Source organism: Rhinoraja longicauda, chromosome 9, assembly GCF_053455715.1.
Source record: "Rhinoraja longicauda isolate Sanriku21f chromosome 9, sRhiLon1.1, whole genome shotgun sequence".
NCBI classification, from domain to species: Eukaryota; Metazoa; Chordata; class Chondrichthyes; order Rajiformes; family Arhynchobatidae; genus Rhinoraja; species Rhinoraja longicauda.
In genome coordinates, this window is record NC_135961.1 from 24203283 (window position 1) to 24224519 (window position 21237).

General features: G+C 42.2%; 1 protein-coding gene across 5 annotated transcripts in view; it reads left to right on the plus strand.

Annotated features, from left to right (window-relative positions):
- eml4 (EMAP like 4) overlaps window positions 1-7237 on the plus strand; it is a 161442-nt gene extending 154205 nt beyond the window's left edge. For all 5 annotated transcript variants that reach the window (XM_078404972.1, XM_078404973.1, XM_078404971.1 and 2 more), the window contains 3 exons: window positions 259-357; window positions 3845-3975; window positions 5408-7237. In XM_078404972.1, the coding sequence (XP_078261098.1) occupies window positions 259-357; window positions 3845-3975; window positions 5408-5635 (458 nt within the window). In that variant the 3' untranslated portion in view covers window positions 5636-7237. The remainder of the gene's footprint in view (window positions 1-258; window positions 358-3844; window positions 3976-5407) is intronic.
- The last annotated feature ends 14000 nt before the right edge of the window (window positions 7238-21237 follow it).

Here is a 21237-nt window from a genome sequence, read left to right on the forward strand (position 1 = left end):
AGAATAAGTTAAAAAATGTCCTAAGTTGTCTCAGTGAAGGGAGAAAAAGAATCAGATTTTTTTTAAAGTTTAGAATATTGGCTCAAATTTCAAAAGCATTTTGTGGTGAATAGGAGAGGAAAGTTTTGATACTACATGAAAGTGTCCGTTTGAAGGTGGAATCTAAAAATGGCATTTAAAAAAAAATACCAACTGCTAAGTTTGATAACTGTCAGTAAAATATATTTTGTTTAATCTCAAGTAATTTGTGTTTTTAAGGGGATATTCAAAATGGCTGCAAGCTGATCAGAAATCGTTCTGAATGCAGGGATATGGAATGGTACACATATACATGTGTTCTGGGCTTTCATGTATTTGGTAGGTTTATTATATCAGATATTATTGCTATACACTTTCATCATGTAGGTTTTGTTGCATGGTGTATATATGTAAATAACAGTGCAAAATATGTAAGTTAAAAGCTGCAAATTATATTTTTATCTGAACAAAATTGTTTTCTCTTCAAAAGTAATGAAATTCAAAATAGATGAAGTGGCTGACATTGTGTCTGTTTTAGACAGCCAGGCCCTGTCGGCTGAACATTTGAAGTGGGAGATAGTTAATATTTGCTTATACTGATGCATGTAGGTCTTAAATGACTTGCCAGTTAACAGAGTTTACACTTATAAAGTTAAGGCTTTGACCATTATGAGTGGAACATTAATATCATACTCTTTTTATAAACAGTTTGGTCCTTTTAATTCATTCCAAATATTGTAAAATCATTGCTCCCCTCGCCTTGAGTAACTGACAAGATCTCTGCTTCGTTAATTGCTGAGAAGAATTAGATCAGATAAATGCCATCATCTGTATGTTGCCATTAAAGATTGCACACTTGAGGTAAACTTCACTAGTACTCGACAGGCAGCATCAATTTTGTCACTGTTAGTACTGTACTTGAAAATCTTTTTTGAATGATGAAAATAGCTCAAAGTTTAAGTACGTAAGCATCAAACAAAATAAATGGAAATTATTACATTTTGATAAATTAATGTGTTAAATTCTTAGTTGTTAATATCGATATTTAGCCAACTATGAAGCTTGACAGTGAAACAACAGCAGACAGCAAGAATTGTAATGTCTGTAAATATTTGCAGACACTATGGTCTTCACACATACCAGAGACCTTGGTCACTAGCTCTGTAAGGCAGCACTCTACTGCTGTGCCACCCTATGTACTAATAGACTCTGGGAACAATCTCTGAACATAGGTATTCTAAAGTAATATAAAATATATTCAATTAATTCTTGGTGACATTTATTTCTAAATTGCATGTGTTTGACATAAGAAAGAGAAATAGTGCAAGATCATTTGCAAAGGTGGGTACCCCTTTTTATGAAGTGTGCTGCCAAAATATAATAAAGTGATGGCTCTCAGTACAATATATTTATATCAGCTTATTTTCAAATTTTAGACTAACAACATTCGAAATTTAAAGCAGGAGCAGCTGCTATGAAATTTAAATTGGTTTTATAATTTGAGATTAATGGCAGGTTCTATCACACGGGTTCTGTGCAGCTGGCTGTAGTCTGAACAGAGAACATGATGGCTTGGTGGGGGTGCCCATACCAGCCTGCATTTTTTTGTCTCATTGGTCTCTCATCATATGAATACCATTGGGTGACTGCAGAATATCTTAGCTGTGCCTAATATCACTTGACTTTCACGTGCATGTATACTATTCAACAAGGATAGCAATAAATAGGAAGGAGTTCTAAATGCTCCCTGAGGTTAAGGCCACTTGACCAATAATGTATTTGCTCAATGAGTGAGCAGGGAATAAACATCCTTACACATTTAACAAAATAAGGTACAGTGAGTGAATTTTCACCACAATTTTGTTTGCTTGTTGCCATAGTTTTAGTGCATGTGTTAAAATCCAAGAAAATAGCAGAAAAGCCATTTTCTGATTTTCCTGTGATTTTTTTTTCCTCACTAATATATTTACCTTGAATGAATATTCCAATAATTCACTGTTTGCCAACAATGGCCAGAACCACAACAGAACTCTGTGTAAATGTCAAGTTGTAGGTATTCTAAAGACTTGATTCAGTGATAAGGCTTTGACTTGTAGCATGCTCTCAAGGTTTTGGATATAGATACAAATATATAGAACTAGACTACACTTCCCACCCTGTAAAGACTCCTTCCCCTACTCCCAATTCCTCCATCTAAGCCACGCCTGCGCCCAGGCTGAGGTTTTCCATACTCGATCATCGTAGATGTCCTCATTCTTTAGGAAACGGGGGTTCCCCTCTTCCATTATAGATGAGAATCTCACTAGGGTCTCCTCGATATCCTGCAGCTCCGCTCTTGCTCCCCCTCCCCCCATTCGCAACAAGGACAGACCATCAGCCGTCGCATACAGCATATAATCCTCTAACACTTTTGACACCTCCAACGGGATCACACTACTGGCCACATTTTGTCATCTCCACCCCGTTCTGCTTTCTGCAGAGACCGTTCCCTCCGCAACTCCCTGGTCAACTCGTCCCTTCCCACCCAAACCAACCTCTCCCCAGGTACTTTCCCCTGCAACTGCAGGAAATGCAAGATCTGTCCCTTTACCTCCCCCCTCGACTCCATCCAAGGACCCCCACAGTCTTTTCAGGTGAGGCAGAGGTTCACTTGCACCTCCTCCAACCTCATCTACTGTATCTGCTGTTCCAGGTGTCAACCTCTGTACATCGGCGAGACCAAGCGCAGGTTAGGCGAAAGTTTCGCTGAACACCTCCGCTCGGTCCGCCTTAACCCACCTGCTCAGCACTGTAACTCCCCTTCCCATTCCCAATCTGACTTTGTCCTGGGCCTCCTCCATTGTCAGAGTGAGGCCCAGCGCAAATTGGAGGAACAGAATCTCATATTTTCTTTGGGCAGCTTATACCCCAGCGGTTCTCCAACTTCAAATAGCCCTTGCTTTCCCTCTCTCTCCATCCCCTCCCCCTTCCCAATTCTCCCACCTGTCTTACTGTCTCTGACTACATTCTATCTCTGTCCTGCCCACTCCCCAGACATCAGTCTGAAGAAGGGTGTCGAACTGAAACGTCACCCATTCCTTCTCTCCAGAGATGCTGCCTGTCCAACTGAGTTACCCAAGCATTTTGTGTCTACCGTCCAAATATATAGAATGCAGGTCTGAAAAAGCTGAATGCATTAATTCTGTAGCTTTATTTTTCTTCATTACCAACCTGAGTCGTTCTGCTTTTTGCTCACTTCCCTTGCCCTTTAGTATTTTACTTGTTCAGTCAAGTGTCTTAATTCTTTTTTAAAAATAATATCTTTATGGATTCTGCATTAATTACAGTATTTGGCAGAAAATTACAAATGCCAGCCACCCTGTAATTTTTGCACGAGATAGATAGCAAAGGAAACGAGAATTAGACTAGTCAATCCCCAGTTGGCCATCAAGGAAGCAATTAGCAGCACTTACTGATTTAGTTGAACAGTGCTGTATATGTCTGAGAAACTAAGCTGCTCAATTCTGTTCACATTCGCTCCTTAAGATTTACAAGGATCATCTTGGCTTGCAGCATTGAATTTGTAGCACTGCTCATTAAAAAAAAAATACTGAAAAGTGATTTGGTTCTATTTTCATGCCTTATTGACTTCTGCAATGTGAACATCTTATAATTAAGAACATTTGATCATTCGTGCGAAAAATCATTCATTCTTTATCGTGTTTACTTTCAGTGTGTCAGGCAGCAGGTTAAATGTATTTTTACTTCTTTCTAAAACTACAGCCATTTGTCAAATGGAAACAGCTTGAATAGACATGATGATTTAAAAAAATGTAATTTCTTGCAGGAGTCTGGCCTGAAGGCTCGGATGGCACTGACATCAATGCACTTTGCAGATCGCACAACAAAAAAGTGGTGGCTGTTGCTGATGATTTCTGTAAAGTTCATATCTTTCAATACCCCATCTCTAAGCCTAAGGTGAATGAAGTTATATTTGCTATGAATCTTTACAAGCTAAAAGTTACAAATACCATTGCAGAATCAAAATCAGAATCCAAATCCAATGACCAAGTATCACAAAGCTATCACCTAAACTGCAGTCAGAACAAGGGTCCTGACCTGAAATGTCACCTCTTCATGTTCTCCAGTGGTGCTGCCTGACTCACTGAGTTAGTCCAGCACTTTGCGTCTTTTTGCTAGCCAGCTTCTGCAGTTCCTAGTGTCTACCTAAACCATATTGTCGCACTGATTTTTTAAATAGGTAGATTCATAGAGTTATACAACACGTAAACAGGCCCTTTGGCACAACTCATTCATGGTGGCCAAGGTGTCCCATTTAAGCGTCCCAATTTTGCACATTTAGCCCACATATCTGTACATGTTAAAATCTGTTTCAAATGTCATTATTAGGCCTGTCTCAGCCTTTTCCATATACCCACCACCTTCTGTGTGAAATGTTGCCCTTCAGGTTTCTATCAAATCTTGCCTCTCTCATCTTAAAACTATGCCTTGTAGCTCTTGATTCCCCTATCCTAGGAAAAAGACTGTTCATTTATCCCATCTCCTCCCCTCCTGATTTTATACACTTCTATACAATTGGCCCTCAGCCTCCTGCGCTCCAAGGAATAAAATCCTAGCCTAGCCAACCCAATAACTCAGGCCTTTGATCCCTGGCAACATCCTAATTAAGAAACTACATCATTTTTTTAAGATCTACATGGGAGACAGCTGCATTCCTCAGGTGTCAATATAGAGACCACTTGTTTGCATTTTCACAAATGATTTGCACACTGCAATTGAGAGTAAAACATCTAAATATTCCAATGAAAACACATTTGGAGATGTGACTAATGGCGAGGGTGATACCACTAGACAGATCTGACAGATTATGGGAATCCATACATTTGAATATCATGGTTAGGAAGGAAAAGATCAGAAGTTTTTAATTATTTGGTTGATTTGTGCTTTAATTTTGTAACATGTACTCATCTTTAATTATTTGCAGATAATTTTCATAGTTATTAGAAATCCCAAGATGTAAAAAACCACATCTTTTGACATTAGCTGCAGCCCCAAACCTAATTTTACCTCCTTCCCAAGCAGCCCATGCCAATCCCAGTTCAAGACCAATGTTGTTAACCACCTGAGGTCCTGTTTACACCTTGCTGGCTGCCTCTTTGGTGCAGAAGACACATCAAATGTCCCTGCACATTTGACCCAGGCTAATTGCAAGTAGGCTGGCACTGTGAATGGGGGTACTGCATGCAACACAATTTGACACAGTCATAAATTATCAATGTGTTGTCCTATTATATTTCCTAATCCCTTATTTAAAATTTAGCTGTGCCTCAGTAGGATCCAAGTATAAACCTTACACTTACCGGGATTTTGTATTGCGTTGTATCTCCAGGCTCCAAGTCACGTTTACAGTGCACACAGTAGTCATGTGACCAACGTTAGCTTCACCTACAACGATGGCCATTTGATTTCGACGGGAGGAAAAGATACTAGCATCATACAATGGAGATTGTGGAGAGCAGCCGAAAAAGTACCTCTTCCATCCAACGAAAGCAACCTGGAGCAAAGTTGCTCACCACCTCCAGCTGCAGGTCCAACAGAAAATTTGCCAGTGTCTTAAAACTTCAAACCTGTAGGAGATTCTTGGCTTATTTTCTGAGGAATAAGTAGCTGGGCATTGTGAATAGGGATGCTGGATTTGTTTAATTCTGGTCTAATCGTCTGTGGAAAGGATGGAATGATTCCCAAGGGCTTCATTTGAAAGTGTCAAGTGAATTTAATGACTGGCCAAAGTTCTTCTTGGGAAGAAATTACAACAGTTATAATACATTTTAGACAGCAGTTAATTATATAAAATCAGAAGTTACTGCAAATACTGGAAAAAAAAAACACTTCTGCGGTTGGGATATGCTGAGTTTGCTTTGTATTATGAAGCATTTTTTTCAAGTTGAATTTAAATGATTGCATAACAAATAACACTAACTGTTAAATTCAGTCAAGATTAACTCATTTTACCAGGTCTGCTTGTGGTCAAGAATTATGAATGAGATTGACTCACGCAGAGTGTTTTGGTAAACTATGACTGCCAGGATTATGGCACTGCCTTCTTGAATACTGAATATACAATGTCTCTGCATCACATATGTCTGATGATCATGTAGACATTTTTGTGATCTCTGATTGAAGTAGGCTTACTTGCATTTGTTTTTCAGATGAATTAAACTATACCTTGTGAAGTGGTCTCAAGTCTACACATATCTTCTAATTCTATTTTTTTAATTTAACATTAATTCCCAGTAGCAGACCTGTGTTAGGAGCAGTAACATCATCTAAACTCAACCCTTTGAAGTACCTTTTAGATTTTTGTTGAAGTACAAACTGCCTGATTGTTTACACCTTTCTAGACTGGTGAAGTTTGTGAAATTTGTACTTTTTGCTACTTCTTCATGAACTATATGATCCACCAGTTACCCACCAGTCATTGTGTATTAATTCTGGCCATGGTCAGTCATTGAACAACATGGCATTTAGAGTATCCTATCAGGATATCAAAGTATAGATCAGTTTTGTGTTTTCTGGGGATCTTTCTTTTTTTTTCAGGCTTGCAAAATTGCATTTGCAACATGAGGGGAAAACAATCACTGACAATATGCAAGGGAAAGTGTCCAAATGAGATTATTTATAATTTGATTTGCATAGTGTAAACTAAATCTTTTATTACATACGTTGATTCAATGCTTTAGATTTATGGAAAAGTCATAGCTAGTAATTCTAGGTGTTGTTATGTGTGCTTAAGTCTTAAGTGTGAAATCAAGTGTTTACCAGATCGTGCCATTCCAAAGTGGATCAGAACTGTCATTCCCTTTGAATCTGTACTCAGGATAATCTAATTACCAGGCATTGAGCAATTGCTGACCCAGGGCAAGTGCCTAGATGGGCTCGAAAATATGTAGAACTCCTTTATTTCATAATAGGTGCTATCTGGGGATGCTTTTGACATGCAAAAAGCCTTACAGCTACCAACTGAAAGTATAACAACAAATTGATGCATCGGTCTGCAATAACTTAGGGAATTTAATATGGAAAATATGTTGCTGTATTTAAAAAAAATTGATTGTAAGGGAAATATAAATGACCAAGGATTTTCCAATGTGTTGATATTAGAATTGTTTTCATGCATTCCTGAAAATGGCATAAGAATTGATGAAAAATAAATAAGTGATCAGAGTGAAAATTCACATTGTTGATTTTTCAATGCTATACTATTAAATCTGCTCTTTGTTTTTTATTAATATACTACATTTGTAAGGGAACAATTACCATTCATCCAAATTTAAACATATATGCCAGTAGAGAATCAGGCATTTCCAACTGGGGATGTCCATGAGTTGCTGGTACTCTTACATAAGAAATCACAAAATCTATTAACAACAAACATGAAGAAATTGCAGGTATACTTCTGAATACAAATAGTGTGTGCACTGGTTTGAACTTAGTAGCATTCTCATGAAATTACCTGCCTAGTAGAAATCAGAACGTCTGTTTTGGAACTGATGCTTAACTGGAGTGCATACATGCTATGGACATCTGAGTGTGGAAGAACAAGGCAGTAAATTCATTACTAAGGTACCAACCATGAACTGCTCTGCGGGGATGTTAAGCTGCTGTTCGTGGTGACAGCTCCTCTTAAGGGTGGTGAAGGTGAGAGTCTTCTGAACACTAGAGTCAATGGTGCTAAAAACTTGTGTGGAGATAAAGTTCAAGCATCCCAGATCAATTCGAAGGTGCTAGAAAATACCTCACCATATCTCTTGGTATGGTGGATTTCACCACTTTGTAGGATGGTGATAGTTATGGAGCCCCACCTCATGCTACCAGGTTGGTCACCATCATTCTCAACTGGATGGCCTGAGGTTACAACACTGTACCAAAACATTGGTTGAACAACTAATAGTCATATAGCTTGGAAACAGGCCTTTTGGCCCAACTTGCCCACACTGACTAACATCGACACTAGTTATAGACACGGAATGCTGGATTAACAGTGGGACAGGCAGCATCTCCGAAGAGAAGGAATGGGTGACGTTTCGGGTCAAGACCCTTCTTCAGACTGACGATATCCACAGTACTCCCACCTGCCTACATTAGGGCCCATATCCCTCTAAACCCATCCTATCCATGTACCTGTCTAATTGTTTCTTAAATGGTACAATAGTACCTGCCTCAACTACCTCCTCCGGCTGCTCGTTCCATAAACCCACCACCCTCTCTGTAAAAACAAAGTTACCCCTCAGGTTCCTATGAAATCTTTCCCCCCTCACCTTAAACCTCTCTCCTCTGGTTCTTGATTCCCAACTCTGGGCAGGAGGCTCCATGCATTTACCCAATCTATTCCTCATCATTTTGTACACCTCTATAAGATCACCCAGGTGCATCAGCAAGGTGTGACTTGCAGAGAAACACTGCTGCCTAATCCTTACAGATGGTTAAGGCACACCTGACAGATCTCTTCCTTGTATAACTTATTTTCAACTGAAATATTTGCATTGTAACAAAAGTTTATAGTGCAGTTTTTATAATCCACCCACTGGGCTATAACTGAAGTAATACATCCATTTTCAAGCATGGTATTTTAGAAAGGATGTCATGGGTTTAAAAAATGTCCATTGGAGAAATACCTAAATAATTAGAGGCGTGTTATACCAGAACTTACTAGAATAATTGTGATTGTTTGCCTCTGGGGGTATTTTGATCTGAGGAATTCCAATAGCTTAATTACAAAATGATATGGATTTAAAGGTGAGAGAGTTTCATATGCACCTCTTCCAACCTCGTCTAATGCATTCGGTGCTCTCAATGTGGCCTCGTCTGCATCAATATGACCAAGCGCATACTAGTCGATGACCTTGCTGTCTGACATGGCATCCTGGCACTCCCTTAATATAAGGAGGCCTTTTTAATTCTTCCCATTCCCACACCTACCTTCCTTATCTTGGCTTTCTCCACTGCCATGTTCTGGCCAAACACAAATCTGCCTGGGTAGGTGACAATGTCGTGAGGATTGAATTTTCCAATTTATAGTCATGGAGTCAAACAGCAAGTGAGCAGGCCCATCAGCTTATCTTCCCCTTGACAAACAAGATAATCCATCTAAGATAGCCCCATTTGACCACATTTGGCCTATAATCACTCTAAACATTTCCTATCTACCTGTCCAAATGTCTTTTAAAGAGTGTTATTGTACCTGCCACAACTGCTACTTCTGGCAGATTTTCCATATACCCATCATCCCCTGTGAAAACGTTGCCCATTAGGTTTGTATTAAATCACCCCTGTTCCCCATAGGTTAAATGATGTCCTCCAGTTCTTGATTCTCCTACCCTAGGAAAAAGAACCCGTGTTCAGTTTAGAGATACTGTGTGGAAACGGACCCTCGGCCCACCGAGTCTGCGCCGACCAGTGATCACCCCGTAGACTAGCACCAATCCTACACACTAGGGATAATTTACAGAAGCCAAATAACCTACAAACCTGTACGTCTTTGGAATGTAGTTCCCAGAGAAATCCCATGTGGTCACGTGGAGAACATATAAACTATACAGACAGCACCTGTAGTCAGGATCGAACTCGGGTCTTTGGTAATGTAAGGCAGCAACTCTACCACTCTGCCACCATGCCTTCGTCTACCTTCGGAAAAAAGATGCTGTACATTCACCCTATTTATTCTTGTGATTTTATAGTCCACTATCAGATCACCATCGGTTATTCTAAGGAATAAAGTCCGAGTCTGACTCTTCCCATCTCTCCTATAGCTCAGGCCCTCAAGTCCTGGCAACATTCTCGTAAAATCTTTTCCACACCCTTTCCAACTTAACAGCAGTCCCCCCCCCCCCCCCCCCTCCTTAGCAACCCCATTTACCCATCTCCGGCACACTCCTCCCAGAGGGTTCCTTATTCTTACCTCCCACCAACCCTCCCTTATTTGGTTCCATTTATTATTTCTTATTACATTCCATAATCTGAGACCCTTTGGCCGTCTCCACTTATCGCCTCCTAGCCTCTGTTATTATCTCCATCCTTCCTGTTCCATTTGATTCCATTTGCCAATTAACCCTCTTCATCTGGTTCCAGCAATTGCTTACCAGTTTTTTACCCCACCCCTCCTGTCACCTCTTTCTAATGCCCATCTTCCCTCTAATCAGTTCAAATGAAGTGCTAAGGGCGACACGGTGGTGCAACGGTAGAGTTGCTGCCTTACAGTGCCAGAGACCCAGGTTCTATCCTGACTATGGATGCTTGTCTGTACGGAGTTTGTACGTTCTCCCCGTGACCTGCGTGGGTTTTCTCTGGGATCTCCGGTTTCCTTGCACACTCCAAAGACGTACAGGTTTGTAGGTTAATTGGCTTTGTATAATTCTAAATTGTCCCTTGTGTGTGTAGGATAGTGTAAGTGTGTGGGAACGCTGATCAGCGCGGACTCGGTGGGCAAAGGAGACTACATGCTGTATTTCTAAAACTAAAAAACTAAATCTTGAAAATCCCCAGGTCCATTGCTCGGAAATACAGTGAATCTTGCAGTTTGCAGTTGCCCAGTGAAAAAAAAATTAGCAAAACCTTTGAACCAAGAGTTTAATAAGTTGTTGTCATTATCGTGTTCCAGCTTTCCTGAAGTCAAAAGTTTAGAGATACAGTACAGAAACAGGCCCTTCGGCCCATTGAGTCCTTGCCGACCAGCGATCCCCTCACTGGCACTATCCTACATAAAAGGGACAATTTACAATTTTTACTGAAGCCAAATTAATCTACAAACCTGTACGTCTTTGGAGAGTGGGAGGAAACTGGAGCACTCGGAGAACACCCATGCGGTCACGGGGAGAATGTACAAACTCCGCACAGACAGCACCCATAGTCAGGATTAAACCCAGGTCTCTGGCGCTGTACGGCAGCAACTCTACCTTTCCATCACTGCCGCCTTAGCAAGATCTGCACCCGGGTCTCTGGCGCTGTACGGCAGCAACTCTACCTTGCCGCCCCTTCATTGTTATATACACAAACACGGTGAGGTACAGGTCTGATGAAAATCTTGCAGGCACATGGACTCAGACCACACAGGAAAAACATAAATGATACATAAAAAAACACAAATTCTGCAAAACAATGAAGAGAAAAAGACTGCAAAATAACAAAACAATTGTGCAAAACACAATTAGAAAACAAGTCTGTGGTAATGGACGAGGTTTTCCCAACTGTTTAATTGCTGAGGTAGATTAGAGTTGTGCAGGTCGGTTCAAGAACCTGATAATCGTAGGATAATAGCTGTCCTGAACATGGTGGTGTGGGACTTCAGGCTTCTGTACCTCTTGCCCAATGGTAGCAGTGAGAAGAGGATATGGCCAAGATGATGGGTATCCTTGATGATAGTACATCTGTAGAAGCTTGTTGGAGTGTTCGGTGATTTATTTAAACCTGTGGGAAAGTAGACGTGCTGGCTGCCTTCTTTGTGATTACATCTAAGTGCTGAGTCCAGGCCAAATCAACCTAGATGTTAATGCCCAGGAATTTGAAGCTGCAACCTCTCTCCACTGCTGGCCCACCAATGAAAACTGGATGTGGTCTCCTGACTTCCCCTTTCTGAAGTCAATGGTTAGTTGTTGATGTTGAGCGAGAGATTGGTGTGGTGGCACTAGGTGTTCTGTCTGCGTTCTGTACGCGATTCATCGCCACCTGTGATTAGGCCAATGTTTGAACCAGGCCATGATGCAACAAGTCATAAGGGCAACACTGCTAAGTTGACTTTTTCTATCCTGGATGTCATTCAATGTGTTGAACAACAGATCACGCCATTAGATTATCTGCAAATTCTCATGTTAAAAACGAATTCAAACATTTCATAGGGCAGGATGACATGTGATGTCTTTGCTGGCTGTTGCAACTTATCTACGTGGCTCTCAAACACTTGGATTCATCTATATCTGTTAAATTAAATGCAATGTTGCAATGCACTCTTCCTCCTCCTCCATCTACCAATTCTACCCACAGAAATAATTGACATTTGATGGTATAAGTTCAAGCTTGTTTCATTTCTTAACCTTTTGAATACAGCCATGTTGAGTTTAGCTACGAAAACAAAGATTTTACTTGCGGTGCATTTAATTTGTGAGTTGGGAGTTCCAAGACAACGCCTTTATGATTAGAATTGAATATTATTTTTCATGCTATGATCTTGCATTACCATGAAATGCTGCAGGCTGTTATTTATATACCCAAATGCCTGCACCATTTGGAAAGGACGAAACATTAGGCCATAATTTCTACATTTCTGAGTGTACAGTACATTGAAACCTGAAGTTAATTTTTCTTTTCACAAAGATTGCGCAGATCCAGAATATAACTTTAAACAATACTCATCCTTTGTTGGTTAATTAAAGATCAAAACACATGGGATTCGCAGTTATTGGGTAAATTAAATTTTAAATTGGTTTGGCCATGGATAGAAGGTAGTTGTGGAGACATGCTTTCCTGCCTGAGATTTTGTGGCCAGTGGTGTTCCATTGGGATCAGTGCTGGGATCTCTGTTGTTTGTGATATACATAAATGATTTGGACATAAAAGTGGATAGGCTGATTAATAAAAGCTTGCAGTGGGCACAAACATTGGTGAAGTTGTGGATAGTGAATAAGATTGCCAAAGGATGCAGCAAGATATGGATCAGAAATGGCATCTGGATCCAGGCAAACATGTAGTGATGCACTAAGGGATGTCAATGAGTGGGAAAGACCCTACGAAGCATTGATGTTCTTGGGAACTTGGGATGCACGTTCATAGTTACCTAATAGTGCAAGAAATGCGGACAGAGTGCCAATGGCTTGCCTTCATTGGTCAGGGCATTCAGCATAAAAGTCGGGAAGTCATTTTGCAGCTGTATAAAACTTTTGTTTGGCCACAGTTGGAGCATTGTGTGAATTTCTGGTCACCTCATTATAGGAAGGATGTTGAGGCTTTGGAGAGGGTGCAGAAGAGGTTCACCAGAATGCAGAGGTTATGGGCTGTGAGGAGTGATTGGACAAACTTGGATTGATGATTAGCCCGAGAATGTTGTATAGCACAGTTCGCTTCATCTGACATACAGTAAATTCTCGTTATAAAGGACCATGGGAAGGGGGGTGGGGTTGGTGTCTGTTATTGCCGATTGGCCACTATAACCGAGTACGGTATTACCATTGTATAAGTAGTAGAAACAAACAAACAACTACAGTTGCTGATTAATGACTTATGAACCACCCACTAATCCTACATTAATTCCAATTTGTACTCCACATTTCTATCAACTTCCCCAATTACCATTCACCTGCAGCTGAGGTGCCCCTTACCAGTCGCCTACTAACCTACCAACTCTCACATCCTTGCGGTGTGGAAGGAAACTGGAGAACCCAGGGGCAACCAACATGGTAATAGAGAGAACATGCCAACTCCACACAGGCAGGAGCCGACATCAGCAATAAACCTGCATCTCCGTTGCTGCAAATCAGTAGCTTTACTCGTGGCACCTGTGCACTGCCCTGCATTATTAAATCACCCAGCACATAAAAAAGATAATCATATTGTGCAAGTGTATCCTTTTCACTTTGGCATCCACACAATATATAGCCCAATGAAATTACAAAAGAAAGCAATTCTAGTGTAACCAATGGAACAACACATGTTAACAATCTCATTGTCAACATGACAATAAAACCTGAAGCAACAGATGTATGCCCAATATGCATTACCGTAGAGAATCAGTTAATATGATTTCCAGTTGTAATTGGTTGCATTTATGAAATGAAAACAGCAGCAAAAAGTCAATACTCAAATTATTTTCTCCTTGTCTGAAGCGCAGTCCGATTCTTGGTCTGTCTTCATTACTTGTGTACCTGAGTTCACATTTTCTCTGGAGAGAACATAATTTCCCAATCTAAGTTGTCCAGATGAAGAGCTGGAGATCAGAAAAGCCAGCACAGATAACCATAAATTATGTGGAAAAATAAAAAGTTAAAGACAATGCCCCTTCATATTGTAGTCAACTGTAAGTTCTGTTAGCAGAAGCTTGCAGGATTTATTGGGCAAGAATAATATATGGGCAAGCCTTTCAGTCCAACATGATGGTGTGATCGCAGTTTGTGTATTTGGAGCAGAAATCTTTCACGTAACTCTGCTGTCTATATACACGTGAAGTTTCAAGCGTTTTGAATCCGGACCAAGTTTTGCCTGCTTCAACGTACCAGAAAGAAATGCACTCAGAACAGGACAAAGAATTTACAGCCCTTCTGAAACCGGCCCTTCTGACCAATGAAATATGACATGTTTTTTAGTATAAATGAGTCTGCAGTGGTTTCGATGTGGTGAGATGAATTTTCCTTTATCAAATACTTCACCAAAATTCCCTTCAATTTTCTTTTCTCCCTCACTTGCTTATCCAGTTTCCCCTGAAATGCAGCAATGGTATTTCCTCCAGCTACTTAACACTTTTCACATTCTAACCCTTTCTGTAAAAATAATTTTCTCCTGCATTCTTTTTTGCATTTATTACTTGAGGCTGAATTTAAGATCGCTACCTTTGGGCTCTTTATCAAGTTTACTTAACCAAGCCCTTTCATGATGTGTCCATCCAATCACACCTTGCCAGAGCAAAGATTATTAAACTTGCCTATTTGTCATAACCTTCCAGGTCAGATATCCTTCACGTAAATCTTCATTACACATTCTCCAATGCCTCTATATTATTTATTTTTCAACTAGATTGAGGTGGACCTGTTGGGTCCAAATCTTTCCTGCGGGCCTCTCCTGGGGCAACCATCTGCTGTGGGTGGTCCTGCTGGCGTGGCTGAGGGTGATGAGGGGGGTTGAGGAGGGATGGAGTGGGTGAGGGGGGGAGGTGAGGAGGGGGGTTGAGGGAGGATGGTAGGTAATTGGGAGGGGCGGGATAAGGGGGGTTCAGGGGGGATGGAGTGGGTAGGGAGTGGAGGACGGGGGTGGGGCAGGGGAAGGGGGGCGGGGGTGGGGGAGGGTGGGATGAGAGGGTGCTGGACCAATGCAGGAGAGGTTTGGGAGCAGAACCGTTGGGTGGAAAGCTCTCATTCGTGCCCAGCAACCCTACCGATCCGTGGACCCATTGCCAGGCGGGGAGTGTCCCCCGGGGCCGTGCCGGACCCAGCAATCCTACCGATCCATGCACCCATTGGCGGGCGGGAAGCATCCCCTGGGGCCGTGGGCGGGAGATGATGGCGAGCAGAGAGTGTCCCCCAGGGCAATCCTGGGCCCAACAACCCTACCGATCCATGCACCACTTGGCAGGCGGGGAGCGTCACCCGGGGCCGTGGGCGGGACACTGTGGTGAGCAGGGAGTGACCCCAGGGCCGTGCCGGGCCCAGCAACCCTACCGATCTGTGCACCCATTGGCGAGCGGGGAATGTCCCCCAAGGCCATGCTGGGTGCAGCAACCCTACCAATCTCAATCTAGTTGAAAAATAAGCCACTTACCTGAGCCCCGTGCGTGCAGCACTGATCGGCGGCGAGCGGCAGGGAATGGCAGCGACGGCCATCTTGTTGGATTATCTGGTGCCGCCTGCACCACGGGAGGAAGGTGAGCCACGAGGCATGCCGGGACGGGCGCCGGTCCTCCCGTTGGTTCTCCCGGGGGACGGGGCGAGCACATTTGTTAAAGTCAGTCCCCCCCCCTCATTGGCCACGACTCCCTGCCCCCCCCTCCTTCATTGGCCGTCACGCGGGCGGTCCCATTGTGATGTCACACGCTGAACATGGCAAGCAATCGGTAATTTTTTTACTTTTTTAAACTTTAAAATCTCTCTAACTTGAAAAATATAAGAGCAATTGGATTGAAACCTGGATGAATGTGTGCCCATGACAATGGTAAGTAAGGTGGGCCTAAAATTGTGCGGGTCATGCACCGTTTTGTTGTGGATAAGAAAGGCATATAGGAACACGGGATACATAACAGGAACAAACATACGGGGGAACAAACAGACAAGATGAGAGGTTTAGTAATATACTAGACTGAGGTGGACCCGTTGGGTCCAAATCTCTCCTGTGGGCCTCTCCTGGGGCAACCCTCCCCCAACTGACGATCCTGCGGGCCCAGCAACACTCTCCAATTAACGAAGCCCGTTGCCGGGTGGGGAGTGTCCCCCGGGGCTGTGGGTGGCTGAGGGGGATCATGGAAGGGAAGAGGGAGCCACTCATCTCAACCCGGTTCCACCAGCGCTGCAGCCAAAGCAAGCCACGGACCCTCTCCTGCAGAACGGCGGCGACGGCCATCTTGTTGGACCCTCTGCCGTCGTGCTACACCACGGGAGGAAGGTCTGCCATGGGGCATGCTGGGACATGTGCTGGTCCTCCCGTCAGGGGGGAGGGGAGTGCATCTATGAAAATTAGCAGCTGATCGTGGGCTCAGCAGCCCCCTCCCCTCATTGGCCCCAAACCATTCCTGCATTGGTCCAGCACCCTCTCCTCCCCCACTCCCCCTCCTCCACCTTCCCCTCCTCCCCTCCTCCTCCCCCCTCCCCTCCCCACCCTTCCCCTCCATCCCCTCCCCCCACCCTTCCCCCCTCCCTCCCCCTCCCTCCCCTTCCCCTACCTACCCCTTTCCTTCCCCCCAGCTCCCGCCCCCTCCCCCATCCCTACACCGCTCCCCACCTCCCCTCCCCCACGTGGGACCCAGACCAGTCGGCCATTGAGCGTATATTTTTAAAGAATTTTTTTTTTTTTTAATTACTTAAGGTAAACTTTTTTTTAATGAGTAAACTTTTTAAAAATTAAATAAAACTTTTCTGTAAAATGAAGAGTCTCTTGTTTAAAGTGAATGTTTTTTTTTTCTTATTTAAGCCAAGCTGTTTTTTTAAATGAGAAAAATGTCAATGAAAAAGCTTTCTTTTAAAATAAAGCATCTATTCTGTAAAACAAACGGGTTTTTTTAACTGCTTTTTTTTTAATGAAAAAGTTTTTTTTTTAATCAAATAAACCTATCAGTAAAATAAATCATTCTTTCTTTAAATCAAAAAAGCCTCATCTGTAAGGGTTCAACAGCAACGGCAGCACACGTGGGAGCTGGATGGCTCAGGCTCAGTGAAAGGTTGCTAGAAGGAGACGGCAGTTTAAGACAGCACCCCCTCCCCCATATGGGACCTGGACCAATCGGGCGTCGAGCTGAATGGAAGGACGTTTTTTTTTAAATGGGCGGCACTCTCTCCACATGGGACCCAGGCCAATCGGGCATCGAGCTGAATGGAAGGACGTTTTTTTTTTAATGGGCGGCACGCCCTCCACGTGGGACCCGGACCAATCGGGCATCGAGCTGGATGGAAGGAAAATGTTAAAGATTTTTTTAAACATTGGCAGTGCTTCCCCCACGTTGGATGTCGCTCTGGCGGGTCCCGCCCACGGCGGTCATCTTGAGCCCCCCTCCCTCATTGGCCGTCACTCGGGTGGGTCCCATTGTGACATCATATGCTGAACATGGCAAGAAATTGGTTTGATAAGGGAATTTTTAAACTTTAAAATCTCTCTAAAAATATAAGACCAATTTGAAAGAAACTTGGATGAAAGGGTCCCTAGGCATCAGATAACATCCCTCAGAATAATTATCAAACAGAGTTTTAGAGAGAGAGAGAGAGAGATAGATAGATAGATAGATAGATAGATAGGTAGATAGATAGATAGATAGATAGATAGATAGATAGATAGATAGATAGATAGATGGATGGATGGATGGATGGATGGATGGATGGATGGATGGATGGATGGATGGATGGATGGATGGATGGATGGAAGGATGGATGGAAGGATAGATAGATAGATAGAAAGAAAGATAGAAAGAAAGAAAGAAAGAAAGATAGATAGATAGATAGATAGATAGATAGATAGATAGATAGATAGATAGATAGATAGATAGATAGATAGATAGATAGATAGATAGATAGATAGATAGATAGATAGATAGATATTATGCATAATCTCTGAATTATAGTCTAATAACCAATATTAATTTCTTTCCTTTGGAATTCCATTTCTCAAGAAATGATCATCAGTGCTTCAAAGTGAATGCCAGATATTGCATTACTCAATACTATAGTACACCCTGGGAAGGAAGTTAACTTAATATTCGATTGATGAAAGTTGGTAGGTTCTTTTTGTGTGGGTCGTATATGGTGCTAAATTTGTTCATAGTCTTCAGTGTGTATGATGTGTTAATGCACTAAAGTCACTAAGGCACTGAGGACATCAGGTTTAGATGTTCTTTGCAGATCTGTGCCGCCAAACAGTCACAGAAGCAAGATTTCATAAGGCCTGTCACCCTATTGTTGTGTCCAAAGCATGCATTTTCTTCCAGGTGGGTCTTCCCACCACTGAATCACAGCATTGGTCAATCCTCCAACCCCCACAGTGACCTCTTCATTTCTCCAACCTTGCCTCCTTCTGTTTTCATCCACAACTGCCCACCATTCTAGTCCCAACCTGTCCCCTAACATCCAAAAGCCCCTTCCTCATCAATTCACGTCTGACATTCATGATCCTACCCCTGGCATCTTTCAAGCATCTCCACTCCTACCTTGGGTCTTGTGTAATGGAAAGTTGTGGTGAGGAGGTGTGGGGAACCAGTGCACAGGCTGGGCACGTGAGCTTGGGCTGGGCTAACATCCCTTTTGACTTTTAAAGTGTGGAAGAATGCATTGGGATGCCAAGCGACGTTTAGTAAATGCAAGTTCCTTTCTCTAATAGGTATAACATATGCCCCTTCTTATATTCTTCTTGTTTTCTATGTCTAATTATTCAAAGGCATTGATTTAACTTTGCAGTTGTGACTGAACTTGCTTTTTGGCCAAACTGTGCTGGCTTTAACTTTCATACTTAAAATATGTAAAACCTTTCCAGGAAAATTGATTTTTAGCCTGAAAGACAGCAGGTTCCAAGATCCCATCAAAACGCACCAAATAAATGTCAAAAATTTACATTTTCACGTCAGGGGAGACAGACTCAGCTAGAACATAAATCTGATGCTTGTAATAAAAATGCTTGAATGTTGGGGTCGAACCACAAAAGTGATGGCAGGCTCATGTCCAGCTGCACTTTCAATACTGTGCTGGGCTCAGGCCCAAATTCCAGGCTGGTTTTGAGTTTAGCCCCATTGGAGCCTCATCAGTTGAGGTGGTTGTTCTTGGTTGGCACATATGTGCAAGTGTCCCATGGCTCTATTTAAAAAATAGAGTAGTTAATTCCCAACATCCTGGCCAATGTTGCTGCCTGTACCAGTGCCACCGTAATCAGATTAACTGGTCATTCACCTCAGAGTTTATTCCATACTCGTACCATGTACAAATTATTTGCTGTACAAATGAAATTACCGCAAGTGGTTTGGATCGAGGTGCGACGAGATCGAAACTTATTCTTTTCCACTATTCATCCAGTTCAGCCAAAACCTGCTTATAACCAGAGCCATTTTTTTTAAAACCCTAACAAACGAAGGTGATATTGGAGCAGGTGATTTTTTTAAATTTTAGCCTATATCTTCCTTGATTTCTTGCAGAGGATGAGTAGTAACAAGGATTTTCCAAAGATAGCAAACCACCAACATCGATGTTAGTCCTCAGCCAAGTGGAAATGTGCCGTCCACACATTCTGCATAGGATAGAGATGTTGCAAGTTCCAAAATCTTATTGCAGAGGTAATTCCCTGCAATGTCTGCATCACACTTTTGTGTGAGCTACTTCCTGAACTGTAGGAACCGTAGCCTTCTATGCAAGAAAGGCAGGTGTGTGCTTGCCCTTTTTGACTTGCGTTAGTAATGCCAACATGTGTTGTGTGGGAGATGCTTCACAAGTCTGTATTCTGTCAGTGAGTACTGCCGAACGCTCCAACAAAATGCCAAATATTCTTCTGGACAGGAGCATTTCATTTATCTGAACATTGTGTGCTTAAAAATCCTGGGAGCGTCAGAAATATGAAATAGAAGATATTTCCATATTTTGAACCCAGTGTCGATATCAATCAGTATGCAGAAGAGACTGCATACTTTCTATCTAATCCCCACTGTGTATAACAGCCCTGATTTCTGAAGTACACATTTCTATTTCACCACAATGATATTTTTATTTCCACCAGATGTCATTCTTTAATATTAGGTTCTGGGCAAGTTCATATCGTAGTTTTCTATTATACTGGGAAACAGGTTGAATCTGCTCAAGCTATTCGGACCCCGAGGGAAGGGAGAGCGAGCTTTTCATCTTGTGAAGCAGTTCTGGATCCAAATTCCCCAGATGCGAAAGGACAACAAGTACTTCCCGAAAACATCCATCCTCCGACATTTTTGAACATTTCAAGTTAAACACATTGGTCTTCAAACATTTGGGACACCACTCACTCCTTTTTATAATACTTTATACAGCACATTAAAGGCTTTTGTTTCTCAGATGTCTGTGGGACAGATTACCACATTTAAGATTTGCAACACTCCATTGTAACATGCAGATATGAGAATGGTCAGTCCTTTGTTTAATTTTAAAGTACATCTACAACTTTATATTGGAGCAAAAAACTGTGTCACACTCGACTATTATAGTATTATATTACTGTGTCACACTCGACTGGAGCACAGGTTTGCATTGCAATTGCTTGTACTTAGAGTTCCCATTAAAAAGAATATAAAGCTAAAGATTTGGAATGTAATAAACAGTGAATGCAAAATATAGCCATTAGGTCAAAGACATGTGATGGTTATGTAGAGTCTGTACACAGAGTGATTGTCTATGTTGGATTGTGTCTGGACGATGCAGTTCAAGGACTCTCTGATCTTAGACATCCACCTTGGGCTGTTCCTTTGCACCTCCAAATTGTGGAGCAGAAATCCAGAGGACTTAGATCAAGTTATCTGTGGTCACAAAGCATGTGCTAATAAATTGCCGAGAGTTGTGGATGTTTTCCAGTCAATCACACAAGTCAGTCAGACCCCCCACCATTGACTCCATCTACACTTCACGCTGCTTTGCAAAAGCAGCCAATACAATCAAAGACTTGTCTCACCCAGTCATTCTTTCTTCTCCCTGCATGTGTGGGCAGAAGATACAGAAGCTTGAAAGTGTGCACTGCCAGACACAGGAACAGTTTCTTCCCCTCTGTTACCAGGCTTTTGAATGGTCCTTCGATAAGCTAGGGTACTGCCCGCTTCACCAC